Source organism: Pituophis catenifer, unplaced genomic scaffold (genome assembly GCF_029215685.1).
Source record: "Pituophis catenifer annectens isolate HBS135680 unplaced genomic scaffold, rPitCat1.0.hap2 SCAF_13, whole genome shotgun sequence".
In the NCBI taxonomy this organism is placed as follows: Eukaryota; Metazoa; Chordata; class Lepidosauria; order Squamata; family Colubridae; genus Pituophis; species Pituophis catenifer.
Genome location: NW_027256893.1, coordinates 17,827,876 through 17,842,471, shown reverse-complemented (window position 1 = coordinate 17,842,471; position 14,596 = coordinate 17,827,876). Strand labels below are relative to the sequence as shown.

The following is a 14,596-nucleotide window of genomic DNA, read 5'->3' as shown; positions in this document are numbered from 1 at the left end:
TTGTCCCTTTTCTGATTGGTTCCTGTCGTTTTCTTCCTTTCTTTCACGATTGTCCTCTCCTGCTGGGGGCGGGGGGGGGGGCGGGGGGGGCGTGGTTAAAGCGTTGGAACGCTGAGCCTGAGCGTTCCAGAACCGGATGATCTGGCTTCCCAGGCGCCGCGCTGATTGGTTGCTCAAAGCCCCCCCTCCCCACATCAAAGGGAGGGCGTGGAATGTTGGAGAGTCCGAGCGTTCCAAAGATACTTTTTTCCCTTCTAACTTTTTTTTTTCTGGTCTTCTCGCTGCGGAGCTCGCAGAGAACGCGAAAAGAAAGAAAGAATTTTTTTTATTATTTTTATTTTTTTAAAGCAGGCATTTGATCTTGCATCTCTATTGGGATCTACTCCGAAATAAGCCGCCGGGGACTTCACTGGATCTGGTTTCCAGCCGGGTTCCAGTGGATCTCTTTAGTTAGCCACTTCCAAGTCTCAGGGGTTGCCACTTCTCCGCCCTGCTCTTCTGGCTTCCTTCCAAGCGGATTGGAGCGAAGGGAATCTTTGAACTGGACCCTTGGGATCTCAGGGATCGAGAGAGCGGCCGAGGCCGCTTCGGTTTGGAGCGGAGCCAAGGAAGTCACAAGAAAAGGTAGGTTGGGAATTGGGTTTGGCTCGTCCGCCGATCTCCGCCCCGCGGTTTGCTTTCGGAAACGGAGAGGCGCGCGGGTTAAACGGAGTTTTAAACTTTGCACCACCGCTGAAGAAGTTGGACTTGGGGGAAAAATGAGAAAAAGGGATTTAAATACAATGCATTCCAATCCCATCCCTTCCTCCCTCCTCCCGCCCGCTCCCCCATACATAAAGTTCCAACTTCATCAGATGGAATTCTTATGGGTAGCTACTGGCTGACCTGTTGCAAGATTTCCCTCCTTTTCTTTGAAAAAGTACAGAAATAACCGGGATGGGGGCAACCTGAGGGGGTATTGTGTACAGGTATATCCCAAAGGTGCTTTTTTTCAAAAGGCAACTGGACTTCTTGTTTTTTTTTCCTTGAAGATGTTTCGCTTCTCACCCAAGAAGCTTCTTCGGTTCTGACTGAATGGATGCTCCTCCAGCAGTCAAGAAGCGAAGGAAGCTTCTTGGATGAGAAGCGAAACGTCTTCAAGGAAAAAAACAAGAAGTCCAGTTGCCTTTTGAAAAAAGCCTTCTGAAATGGTTTTTTCCCCCCACCTAGCTTGTCATTGTACTGGGGGGGAAATCCCACTTATAGAAAAGTTTAATAGGTTTAGCAGTGATGGTTAACCTTTTTGGTGCCGAGCGGCCAAAGCGCACGCATGCCCGAACCCCCAAAATGCAATGCAAGTGCCCCCCATGCATGCATGCATGCAGCCCAGCCCCCCTGCACCCTGTTTTGGTTTTGGGGCACGTTTTGGGCCTGGAAAGCTTCCTGCACCAACCTGGAAGCCAAAACAGGGTGCAGGTGCACAGCATGAGCCCCCCCCCGCCATGCCCCATTTTGGGCCTGGAAAGCCTCCTGCGCCAACCTGCAACCCCCGCGCGCACGCATGGCAGAGTCCCGAAGACCAGCTGGCTGGAAGGAGGCGCGCGCGCATGCACAGTGGGGCTGGGCTGGGACGATGGCTGGCATGCCCGCAGAGAGGGCTCTATTCGCCATCACGGGGTTATAGTATGAGTGTTTAGATACCTTGTTCAAGTAATGGAAGATAGCTTTTCTCCTCCTGAGGCCCCCTCTAGTTTCTACTTCCATGAAAGAGTGCTGGCTAGGACAGGGGTCTGCAACCTTAAACACTCAAAGAGCCATTTGGACCCGTTTCCCACTGAAAAGAAAACACCGGGAGCCACAAAAACCTTCCCGTGCCTGACGATTTCTTGAGCGGCCACAAAACTAGTTGAATTAAACGTTCTGTTTTCTTCTGAAACTTTTCATTTCTTGGCTTTATCCATGGTTGGCCTACCGGGGGGTTGAAAAGCTCAATAAATCACGTGCCGGCGAGTGTCGCACATTGGTGGTTATGACGCATATTTTGAGTGACAGGGAGCTGCAGCAGAGGGACGAAAAGGCCACATGTGGCTCCAGAGCTGCAGGTTGCTGACTCCTGGGCTAGGAACTGAAGCTTGGAAGATACCAGGCTGAAAATGATCATGTTAGAGATTCTAAGATCTAAAACATCGATAGACCCAAAGCAAAAAACTTGGGTTGCACCCAGTGCCTTCTCAGAAATCAATGATGTTGATCTCGAAGGAGACTTCTGATGAAAGTCCCTGTCATGGAAAGTGATTTCAACTTGATCTCAACTGCAGAGCCAACTTTTTACGCAGCTGGACTTCTCTGCCTTTCACAACAGCCTGAGTCACACAAAGACTCAGATCTTCCCACCAAACTCCGTCATATCCAAGTGCCCAAATAACTGTTTTAAAGGCAGAGACTAGAGCATCACCAACAAAATAGGAACATAACAAGTAATAAAGGCTTCGGCAGCCACTCTGTTGAGATTGAGGGTTAATTTAATGCAGAGGTCTTCAAACTTGGGAGCTTTAAGACTTGTGGACTTCAACTCCCAGAATTCTCCAGCCAGCTATGCTGGCTGGAGAATTCTGGGAATTGAAGTCCACAAGTCTTAAAGCTCCCAAGTTTGAGGACCTCTGCTCTAGAGAAATGGTTGCCCATTTGGGATGAAGATAATTTCTAACAGACCCCATACTTGTACTAAGCTTAGCTTCAGCCTATGTAAAAAAAATACATCATTGGATAAAAATCCCACTAAAATAACCCTGATCTTCCAACCACAGGGCTATTTCCCAAAACCACCTCCATGGTTCCTTACACCCATTTCTTTGAAAACACTACCGCTACCACCAACCCATGTGTGCATTGTTTTGGGTTGGCGGGGGGCGGTCAAAGTCTCCAGCAGATTGCCACGGTCATTTCCAGGGGTGGGATTCAACCAGTTTGGACCGGTTCAGGCGAAGCTGGCTGAGGAATTCTGGGAGTTGAAGTCCACAAGTCTTAAAAAGCTCCCAAGTTTGAAGACCTCTGATTTAATGGGTTCTAGACAACCCTAGATACCTATTTTCCTAAATAGAGAAACAAAATTAACACAGCTGGGCGGAAAAAAAAAAAAGCAGCAGTAACAGGACTGACTTCCGACTTCCTGCTGGCTTGCCCAGTGACGTTCCTTGTAGGAAACTGGCAAGGAACATTGGAAATGTTGACTGGCTGACCACAGCAATGCAACAGCATTTAAAGTGGCCAAAACTTTGCCGCATTTGAATTCTATGGGAGTCATGAGGTTTTGGTCTTTGGGTGCATTCTTTTAAGTTAGTTCATTTGAGGTAAATCGATTCAAAAATGGTTGCCTTAAGATGCATCAGTTATTATTATTTATTATTAGTTCGATTTATATATGCCGCCCTTCTCCGGAGACTCAGGGCGGCTTACAATGCATTAAGTAATAGCCTTCATACTTTTGTATATACCTGCTTAGTAAGGCTTTTTGGCCCTCCCGAGTGGTGTTCTATTTTATACAAAGTCAGCTTATTGCCCCCACAAACCGGGTCCTCATTTTACCTACCTCGAAAGGATGGAAGGCTAAGTTAACCTTATGTCAACTTGCAAAGCTTTCAAGTTTCCATGAGCAGGAGGGAGGGAGAACTGATAGAGCTGATTGATTTCCCTCACTGAAGTGCATTCCATATATTCTTCCTGACCGCAATCAGAAGGAGGGTGTTGGATTTCACAGCCAGCCAAAGTGGTTAAATGGAGAATGTGATTTATGACATGGCCAGAGAGGAGGGGAGAGACAGGGTCATAGGGGAACGTAAATCTACGTGGGATTAGTTCTAACTGCATCCGAATATTGCCGAAATGGTGCTCCTAATAAATGACTGTATTTCTTTTGAAGTTCGGCTCATGGCTCATGAATTAATTAGGGCATCTTTCGGAAACTTCACACCTTGAGCCTGGTGAGATTTGAACTCGCAGTAATTGCAGGCAGCTGGCAGCTAAGTGCTACTTTAACAGCAGCAGTTTAGTCCACTGTGCCACCAAGGCTCTTTTTTGGTTCCAACGTTCACCAGTTGAAGGTTACAAACAACCAAACGATGCAAGAATGTTGGTGGTACATAGATATTGTGAAGTAGAGAGCTTGCTTTGTGAGTCGCATTCTTCCGTTGGCAGAGAGACGCCAGCAACAAGAGAGTGGGACGAGAAGGGCATACAATGGTTGAATTGACTATGAAATGAAAAAAAAAAAGTGTCAGCTGAGGGAAGATGGACAGAGGAATGGGGTTTTTCATAATCAGAGGGTTAAAATCCAATACCCTGCAAGTCTGAGCTGCGAGAATAAGAATCCCTACCTTTTCTGCCCAATTTAGAGTTACGAACTTCTATTTTTTTTCCCGTCTACTTTTTCCTATTATTTTGAAATAATGGCAGAATTTGACGCAAATAGCTAGGCCTCCGCAGAAAGGGGTTGGGGGCCACTCAAAAAAGGAGGTTTTGCAAGCATTCTCCTTCTTTGCAGCTTTATCTCTGATGAGTCACAAATTACTCTGTAGAGGCTAACCTTTGGCAGATAACCCAGCAGCTCCCATCGATTGGAGGAGAAAGTTCTGGAGAAGTAAGTGGCTTTTTAAGTTAGTTCTAGACCAGGGGTGTCAAACTCGAGGCCTGGGGGCCAGATCCGGCCTGCGGGGTGCTTAGATCTGGCCCACAGGGCCATCCTGGAAACAGTGAAGGACTGGCCTCCAGGATTGCATGCAGCCCTCCCAAGCTCCGTTTTCAACGGCAGAGGGTTGCAGGAGGCCGTTACAGCTGAAAACAGAGCTCGGGAGGGCAGTGGGTGGCCCTCACAAGCTCCGTTTTCACTGGCAGAAGGTTGCAGAAGGCCGTCGCAGCCAAAAACGGAGCTTGCGAGGGCCGCGAGCAGCGCTCCCATTTCTGTTTTCACTGGTTGCAGGAGGCCATCGCAGCCGAAAACGGAGCTCGGGAGCCTGTTTTCGCTGGCAGAGTGCGTGGGCCGTCACCGTGATGTCGAGCTGGCCACACCCACCCTGTCCACGCCCCCCTGCCCTCCGCCCCCCAAGGGCAAACACAAACCCTGATGCAGCCCTCAATGAAATCGACGCTCCCTGTTCTAGACCTTTATTCTAGCGATTCCATCTCAGTGCCGCTTGGCTCGTGAAGTTTCTTCAGAAGCCAGTAGAATGGCAGAGCAGAGAGAAAGGGATTCCCCACCCCACCCGCCACCCACATCCCCAGGGAAGATGGAGTAATAGATACTCTTAGTCATTCTGCCCAAGTGACACGCAGGGAAGCCCGAGCTACGTTTCTTGACTCATCCTCTGATTTCTGAGCTAATAGCAACCACCCTTTTCTCTGGAATTAATTCAAGGATATTATTAAGTGAGGCAAAACAACTAAGGATTTGTTCTGGCCTTCATTTCTGAGTTGGCTTCTTGCACGGGGTATGCTTCAAGCTTGGGTTTTCAAGTCAACCGAGAAGAGTCCTCAGGCTGTTCTCCTGTGGCTCCTTTAGGTAAAGGTAAAAGTTCCCCTCGCACATATGTGCTAGTCGTTCCCGACTCTAGGGGGCGGTGCTCATCTCCGTTTCAAAGCCGAAGAGCCAGCGCTGTTCGAAGACGTCTCCGTGGTCATGTGGCCGGCATGACTCAATGCCAAAGGCGCATGAAACGCTGTTACTTTCCCAGCAAAGATGGTCCCTATTTTTCTACTTGCATTTTTTACGTGCTTTCGAACTGCTAGGTTGGCAGAAGCTGGAACAAGTAACAGGAGCTCACCCCATTAATGCGGCACTAGGGATTCAAACTGCTGAACTGCCAACCTTTCGATCAAAGTTATAACGGTGCTGGAAAAAGTGATTTATGACCATTTTTTTTTATATAGTTACAACCTTTCCAGCATCCCCCAACTCACAGGATTCCCCAGTCAACCAGGCAAGGCTTACTCTGTAATACAGATAGTCCTCGACTTACAACATCCATTTAGTGACCGTTCAAAGTTACGACAGCCCTGAAAAAAGTGACTTACAACCGCTTTTTCATAGTTATGACCATCGTAGCATCCTCACAATAAGATGATCAAAATTCAAACACATGGCAACCGGTTCATACTTATGACCGTTGCTGTGTCCCAAGGTCATGTTTTGGGACCTTCTGACAAGCAGAGTCAGTGGGGATGCCAGGTTCACTTAACCACCGGGTTAGTAACTTAACACCCGCAAGTGATTCACTTACCCACCAAAAAGTCATAAAACGGGGCAAAAGTCACTTAACAAATGTCTCACTCAAGAACAGAATTTTGGGGGTCAATTGTGGTCGTAAGTCGAAGACTATCTGAACAACGTTTTGAATCCAGTGCTGGGGTAAGTGGTGTATATTTAGAAGCTCAAAACATCTCTTTGTCAGGCACAAAGGATGAGGACTCTTCATTAAATTGCAGCTCAGAAGATTTAGTCAAGCTTATTACACAAAAATCTAGTTTGACTCTAATGATAGTTCGGCAAGCCACTGGAATTTGAATGTGCATTTTTTTCCCTTCGTTTGAATATTATGTATTCTTTCAGGTTTCGTTTATAGGCTGCCCTTTGGATGAATGAACCCAGTGTGTTGAAATTGAAATCTAAAGGATGGCTTTGTGTAAATTAGGCTTGGATTATTATTTTGTTCCGCAGGGAGTTGCAAACTTGCAACTCCTTTATCTGCAGATAAGCCTTCTCCCAATCTCAAGAAGATATGAACAGAAAGAAAAAACAAAATCTCTTGTAACTCCTTATCCAAAGGGTGAGATAGCTAGGTGAAATAGTGACCGTATCTGTTCACAAAACAAATAAAACCCAAGTTATTTATCTTACGGTAAAGGTAAAGGTTCCCCTTGCACACATGTGCTAGTCATTCCTGACTCTAGGGGGTGGTGCTCATCTCCGTTTCAAAGCCGAAGAGCCAGCGCTGTCCGAAGACGTCTCCGTGGTCATGTGGCCAGCATGACTAAACGCCAAAGGTGCACGGAGCACTGTTACCTTCCCACCAAATGTCCCTATTTTTCTACTTGCATTTTTTACGTGCTTTCGAACTGCTAGGTTGGCAGAAGCTGGGACAAGTCACGGGAGCTCACCCCGTTATGCGGCACTAGGGATTCGAACCGCTGAACTGCCGACCTTTCGATCGACAAGCTCAGCGTCTTAGCCACTGAGTCACCACGTCCCTTGGGAGGAAGATCTGGAAGTTGAAATTACCAGAGACAAAGGAAGTATACAGTGGGAAAAGCTATACTAAGCCATAGCCTTATAAACTGCAATGCAACTCATGTGCAAACATGTGACTTGAATTTTTCTTCTGCAAAATATATATATATTCTCCTCTTTTACTTTCAAAGCACTCAGTTTTGAAGGGGCTCTGGGTTTTGGGGTTTTGTGGGGGGGGTGTTTGCAGCGTTGGCTGACTCTTCGAACTCAAAGAGAACTAGTTATTGCAAAAGAAAATCTTTCTTACAAAAACCACGCTTTGGATTGGCTGAAGCGATAACAATAGTTCTTGAATTTTGCTCAGCCGATCCATCTGACGAAAGTCGCGATTCTGCAGGCTCTGGGAAGGAAGCCCGGCCGAAGAGGAGAAGCGTTATTTCGAAGAAAGACAATGTAGGGCTCTGTTGTGAAAGAGCCTCTTTTAGCACTTCAAGATCTCTGCAACGGTTCAAGCCAAGGAACGGGCGCTCTCTTGTTTTAAAGTGTACTTTCCAGAAATGTAAATGAAGGTTGAAGTCTTTAAAAAGCACTGTGTGGTGAGGAGAATAATTGCCTGCCCGTAATTGAAGAGCTGGAATTTTTAAGTCAGTTCCTGCAAAGGTGAATAAAATAATTGTCTGCTATGGCTCCTAAATCCTTTTTACAAAATTTCCTTCCTCCCTTCCTCCCTCCCTTCCTCCTTCCCTTTCTTTCTTTTTCTTTCCTTCTTTCTTTCTTTTTCTTTCTCTTTCTTCCTTCCTTCCATCCTTCCTTCCTTTCTCTCTTTCTCTTCCTTCTTCCTTCCTTCTGCTTTCTTTCTTTTCTTTTCTTTCTTTCCCTTCCTTCCTTCTTCCCTCCTTCCTTTCTTTTTCTTTCTTTTTCTCTTCCATCCTTCTTCCTTCCTTCCTCTTCCTCTTTTCTTTCTTTCTTCCTCTTCCTTTCTTTCTTCCTTCCTTCTTCCCTTCTTCCCTCCTTCCTCTTTCTTTCTCTTTCTTTTTCTCTTCCTTCCTTCCTTCTTCCTTCCTTCCCTCCCTCCCTCCCTCCTTCCTTCCTTCCTTTCTTTTTTGCTTCCTTTCTGTTTTTTTTCCTTTTCTAAATTGCCCCAGTATATCCTCTTTGTTGCTCTTCTCTGCACTCTTTCTAGAGTCTCCACATCCTTTTTACATCGTGGCGACCAAAACTGGATGCCGTATTCCAAGTGTGGCCTTACCAAGGCATTGTAAAGTGGTATTAACCCTTCACGTGATCTTGATTCTATCCCTCTGTTTAGGCAGCCTAGAACTGCGTTGGCTTTTTTGGCAGCTGCTGCACACGGCTGGCTCCTATTTAAATGGTTGTCCACTAGGACTCCAAGATCCAAGAGAACGGTATAATTTCTCAATCCCTTGAATCGGTCCCTTTCATGGGACGGAAACCTTCACGTTGCTGGAAAAAACCCCATCAGCAAAAGCGGCCTGTGAGAATCATGAAAGCTTGGCTGCCTTTTACAAGGACAAGTTCCCACTTCAAATGAGCCAAGAGGTTAGAGGTGCTGCCGGTTTTTGGTTTTTTCCATCCTGCTGGAGTGTGTAAAAAAATCATTATAGCTGTAAAGGAAAGAGCAGGAGGGGGAAAAAAAAAAAGGCTTGGCAAGCTTTATTGTGGTTTTTTTTTTGTTTCTCTTGAAATGAACATGATTCTTCTAAATGAGCAAAGGGAAACTCATCAGTCCTGAAAAACAAACTGGTTCTGAAAGCCAATTTGAGCTAGTGGTTAAGGCACCAGGCTGGCTGGGTGATTTTGGGCCATTCTTTTGTCTTTCAGCCCAACCACCTTACAGGGAGAAAAAGGAAGGAAGGAAGGAAAGGAAAGGAAAGGAAGGAAGGAAGGAAAGGAAGGAAGGAAGGAAGGAAGGAAGAAAGGAAAGAAGGAAGGAAGGAAAGGAAAGGAAGGAAGGAAGGAAGGAAGGAAAGGAAGGAAGGAGGAAGAGAAGGAAGGAAGGAAGGAAGGAAAGGGAAGGAAGGAAGGAAGGAAAGGAAAGGAAGGAGGAAGAGAAGGAAGGAAGGAAGGAAGGAAGGAATATTCTGTATTCTATTCGGTAAACTTCAATGCCATGCACCTTCCTCCCTCCCACCTTCTCCTGTTTGAGCGGGGGTTGGACTAGATAACCTACAAGGCCCCTTCCAACTCTTACTCTGGTACAAGTGACTATATTTGTTCCAGCTCTTTTTTTTTTTTTTTGCCAAATTGTGGGTCTTGTGAAAAGTTATGAAAATTAAGAAAGTGTAAGGAGAGCTAAATTCGATTGAATGCCAAATCTGTTGCAACTCGAGACTTTCCACTGCAAATACATTTCTACCCTCCAAGACAAAAGTAAAAGCTGGCTGGCATATGGTTTTGAGCCGGATATAACGAACCACAAGATTGAGATTATGCTGTAGGTTAGCTTTTCTTTGGTTAGAAACTTACTGTTCTGTTTCTTACTTTCTTAAGATGACGATGTCCCTATTACACTCTGTACACTTAAACCACTTAGGGATGTAACATTCATAAAAGTCTCTTCTTTTATATATATATATATAAAAAAACAATGCTTATTTACACACTCATTGTAGATAAGAATCCTGCCCCAATATGACCTTTGTATTTCTTTGTGAAAGACCAAGTTATATTAGCAATTGTATTTGTCTCTGGAAGGAAAATATGGGAACATTCTCTGTGAACTTCAGTTTACTTGGTTGATGAGGAAATGACTCATATATTTTTTTTCCATATCTAAGAGGGTTTTGCTTGAGACCAGCGCTGTTAAGCTTTGTTTAAGCAACCCAAATGTGACATCTAAGTCCCTTGAGCTTGCATATCGGACTACCTAATGAAGTTTGCCGTGGGTCGTATGGGATTCTTAAATGGAAAAATACTATGGAGAGGATCCCATTTTAAAAATCTTATATTGGGGAGGGACAATCTGTGAATGAGCCCTGCTTTTTAAAAACAAGGAACTCTCTCATACCCAAAGGAAAGTAGAACAATGTCTCTTTGCTAATTTTCTGTCTCTGCTGGACGTTCTTGAATCACAGGAAAACATGTAATTTTCCGTCCATAGTCTAGGAAGAGAAACACCAAAAGATACGGGCAAATATGTAGATTTGTTCTATGCAGACTTATGACCACAATTGAGCCCAAAATCCAGATTGCTAAGCAAGAGCGTTGTTGCCCCATTTGCCCCATTTTATGACCTTTCTTGACACAGTTGTTAAATGAATCACTGCAACTATGAAGTTAGTGTCTTGTTAAGTGAATCTGGTTTCCCCATTGACTTTGCTTGTCAGAGGATCACAAAAAGTGATCACATGACCCCAGGTCGCTGCAGCTGTCATAAATATGAACCAGATGCTAAGTGTCCAACTGAAAAACCGTAGTGGCACATGTGGTTAGAATGCAGTATTGCAGGCAAACTCTGAATTCCACTGCCAGCAGTTCAATCCTGATCAGCTCAAGGTTGACTCAGCCTTCCATCCTTCTGAGGTGGGTAAAAAACCCAGATTGTTAGGGGCAATAAACTCTGCAAATCACTTAAACAGGGCTTTAAAGTAGTAGGTTAGTTTACTTTGTTGTCATTGCACACGGTACAACGAAATTAAATGCCATCTTTGGTGTACATTATAACTATAAAAATAAAAACACAAACATACATCCTTTACATTCTGTATAATTGAAATTGAAAACCCAATATTGTACTATACAGTAGAATTCAATATGGTTATTGCCCTGGGATAGAAGCTGTTTTTCAGCCTATTTGTCCTTGTTTTTATTATCCTGTACCGTCTGCCAGATGGTAATAGTACAAAAAAAGGGTGCCCAGGTTGAGATGGATCTTTAAGAATGTTTTGAACTTTCTTAAGGCAGCGGGGGCTATAAAGCTCTTCCAAAGAGGGGAAAGAGCAACTAATGATCCTCTGGGCAATGACGTTGACTCTCTGGAGCCCTCTGGAGCGCTGTCCTATCTGCCACTGTGCAATTGGCAAACCATACACAGGCGCAGGAAGTTAAAATACTCCATGATGCAGCGTTAGAAGTTCACCAGCAGTTTTTCATTCAGTTGTTGCTTCCTGAGAAGTCTCAGGTAGTATAATCTCTACTATGGAACGTTATTAAGCCTTAGTGCTATTGCTGTTTTGTTCACCTGATCACGGGGATGCTGCAATAGTCGTAAGTGTGAAAAACAGTCGTAAGTCACTTTTTTCAGTGCCATTGTAACTTTGGTCACTAAACGAATGGTGGTAAGTTGAGGGCTACCTTGTATAGATTCTGTTCTTGACTTAACCTTAAAAGTTACACTCTAAGGGATGATTCAGGAAAGACTTTCAGTATCGTGTTACTGTAAAAACTGGTTGCTTTTTGAAATCCTGGATCTTGCCCATGGTGAAATCAGCTTTTAAGATCGAGGGGTTTATTTTTCATGGTTTGATGACACTGTAGAACAGGGGTGTCAAACTGGATTTCTTCGCGGGCCAGATCAGGGAGCCTCGATCTTTTGGCTGCAGACCTTGCCAGCCAAAAAGTTGCATGAGAGGGCTGCGTGAGGCCCCCCGGGCCAGTGGTGAAATCTGAACCAGTTTGCCACCAGTTTGCTGGCCGCGCACATGCGCTGCACAACAAATGCTCGCTGTGTGCACATGCGCATTGCGCACCAAACACGTGATGCGCATGTGCACATCCACAGCACAGCAGGATTTCCTGCTTTCTAGCACAGCTAAACTGCGCGGCACAGCTGATCTTCGGAAATACCGGTTCAGAGGAACCGGTTGCTTTTTAAACTACAGATTCGCCCGAACTTGTAGCTTTTTTTTTTTACTACCGGTTCGTCTAAATCGGTAGTTTTTATCACTACAGGTTTGCCCGAACTGGAGCGAACCGGTAGCATTTCACCCCTGCCCTGCGCCCTGTTTTGACCAGCAGAATGTTGCAAGAGGCAGTCCAGGCTGAAAATGGGGCAGCGGGGGGGGGGGGAGAGGGGGGTTAGGCACCACGAGCCGGTCCTTTGCTATTTCCAGGCCAGATTTAAACATCCCGTGGGCCAAATCCAACCCGTGGGCCTTGAGTTTGACACCCCTGCTGTAGAACAAACGGTACCTGGTCTTGTCATTTAATCTTTGGGTTCTCTTGCAGGTGACTTCTCAAGATGGTAGACTACCTGGCTAACACGGAGATCAACAGTCAACGGATTGCGGCAGTGGAAAACTGCTTTGGGACCTCCGGCCAGCCCTTAGCTGTTCCCGGAAGGGTTCTTTTGGGCGAAGGGATTTTGACCAAAGAATGCCGTAAGAAAGCCAAGCCTCGGATTTTCTTCCTTTTCAACGACATCCTGGTGTACGGCAGCATTGTGATCAACAAACGGAAGTACAGCTGCCAACACATCATCCCCCTGGATGAAGTCACTCTGGAGATTCTCCCGGACACCTTGCAGATGAAAAACCGATGGATGATCAAGACCTTCAAAAAATCCTTCGTGGTTTCGGCAGCCTCGCTGACCGAGCGCAAAGAGTGGGTCAGTCACCTGGAAGAATGCATTCGACACCTTTTGTCCAAAACGGGACAGCAGCCCCCGACGGAATACGCAGCCCCTTGGATTCCGGATAAGGCGACGGATATCTGTATGCGTTGCACCCACACCAAGTTCTCGGCACTCATCCGAAGACACCACTGTCGAAAGTGCGGCTTCGTGGTGTGCGGCAACTGTTCCCGCCAGCGTTTTCTCATGCCTCGGCTATCCTCCAAACCGCTGAGGGTTTGCAATCTTTGCTACAAGCAGCTGATGGCCAAAAAGAAGGAATCTGGAGACGAGGCAAAGCCACTTTATTCCCCTCTGCCTGGCTATGAAGTTTCTAGCGGGGATGAGAGTGACAGATCTGACGAAGACAAACTGGAACAGTGGCCAGCCGAGACAGAATTTTACACATCGGATATGAGCTGGTCATCCTTCCACAGTTGATTGCTCCATGGACTTTCTTCTCTTTAAAAGCTGTCGCACTTTTCAAAACGACGGAAAAGATGGTCATTCCTGGACTGGGGAGAGAACTAACTTCGTACTCCGCTTCATCTGTTTTTTGTTTTTAGGAATAACAAAGAAGAACTATCCTCAAGCCAATTTGTAAACTTTTGATCGGGTCCTCTTAAGACTGAGTCATTCTTCTTGGAGCTCCAAATTGGATTAAAATATATATATATATATTGTGTATTTTCGGAAAATGTTGGTCCTCTGTATTTAATTTTGAAGTTAGTCAGCATCCGTACTCATCAAATGTTGAATTTCCATCCTGGGAAATTTTAACAGAACTGTATGTAAAAATATTCCCGAGTTGTGACTCTTGAAGAAATCCAGTTTTTTTAAAAAACCAAAACATGAGTTCTGGCAATCCAGAAATCAAAAGAATAATTTCCAGAAGATCACTCAGCCTTGAAAATTGAGGGTACTTTTTAATGAAGCACTAAATGGAAGTTATTTGATGAAATTTACAATAGTATTACATTTAAAAAAACTGAGCTGCTTATTTAATTTTTTTTAATCAACTTGAGGAGATCAAGAAGAATTAAAAACTGACATTGCTTTGACTGCTTACTTTTGAGTAAATTTAAAAAAACAAGCTTGGGGAACTGGGTTTAGATATTTGGGGTCCTTTTCTAGGTTATGTCCATGCAACCCATGATACTGTGGTTTGTTGAATGAGTTTTTCACTTGGAGTGTTGTTGAACTTAACCAGTAAACCAAAGTTTAGTGCAATTTAGGAATACAACTAGTGACTTGTTTGTGATGAGCAGAGAATTTTGATAACTAATTATCTTTTATCACACGAAGCAGATGTCTTAGAACACTAAAAAAAAAAAAAAGAAGTTGGATGAACAGAAAACTGATTTGTAGGCGGTATTGAATTATATTTATGAGAAAGAGCCAATTATTTTTAATAAGCTGAGTGTATTCTAAATTATGCTTTTAACATATGCTACTTCCTGATAGAATAGTACCTCTCTGAATAGAGTTGTCATTTAAAAAACAACAACAACACACACTCTACATGCCACAGATATGGACTTTGGTGTTAAAGAGATTATTATTGTATGAGTTTACACGTAAAGACCTTAATTTTGCTGATCAGCTGAAAGCACTTTCATCTTTCCAAATTGCAGAGAAATATCAGACGTGGATAGCCAAAGGAAAACAATAGCTCTGACCATCTAGAGCAGGGGTGACAAACTCACGGCGTCATGGCTGCGTCACGTGATGTATCAGGACTTTTTTCCTTCACTAAACAGGGGATGGGTGTGGCCAGCGCGTGACGCATCTGGGCTGCGGGCCTGGGAGTTTGACAGCCCTGATCTAGA

At 44.8% G+C, this 14,596-nt stretch overlaps 1 protein-coding gene across 1 annotated transcript; it reads left to right on the top strand.

Moving 5' to 3' along the window:
• The first annotated feature begins 377 nt into the window (after window positions 1-377).
• On the top strand, window positions 378-13,455 carry PLEKHF1 (pleckstrin homology and FYVE domain containing 1). Its single transcript, XM_070952943.1, has 2 exons — window positions 378-624; window positions 12,386-13,455. Exon 2 carries the CDS (start codon window positions 12,399-12,401, stop codon window positions 13,206-13,208), a length of 810 nt encoding a protein of 269 aa, XP_070809044.1. The 5' UTR covers window positions 378-624; window positions 12,386-12,398; the 3' UTR covers window positions 13,209-13,455.
• The last annotated feature ends 1,141 nt before the right edge of the window (window positions 13,456-14,596 follow it).

Excerpts from the sequence above, each read along its gene's own strand:
- PLEKHF1 (XM_070952943.1), top strand. The coding sequence starts at position 12,399 with ATGGTAGACTACCTGGCTAACACGGAGATCAACAGTCAACGGATTGCG.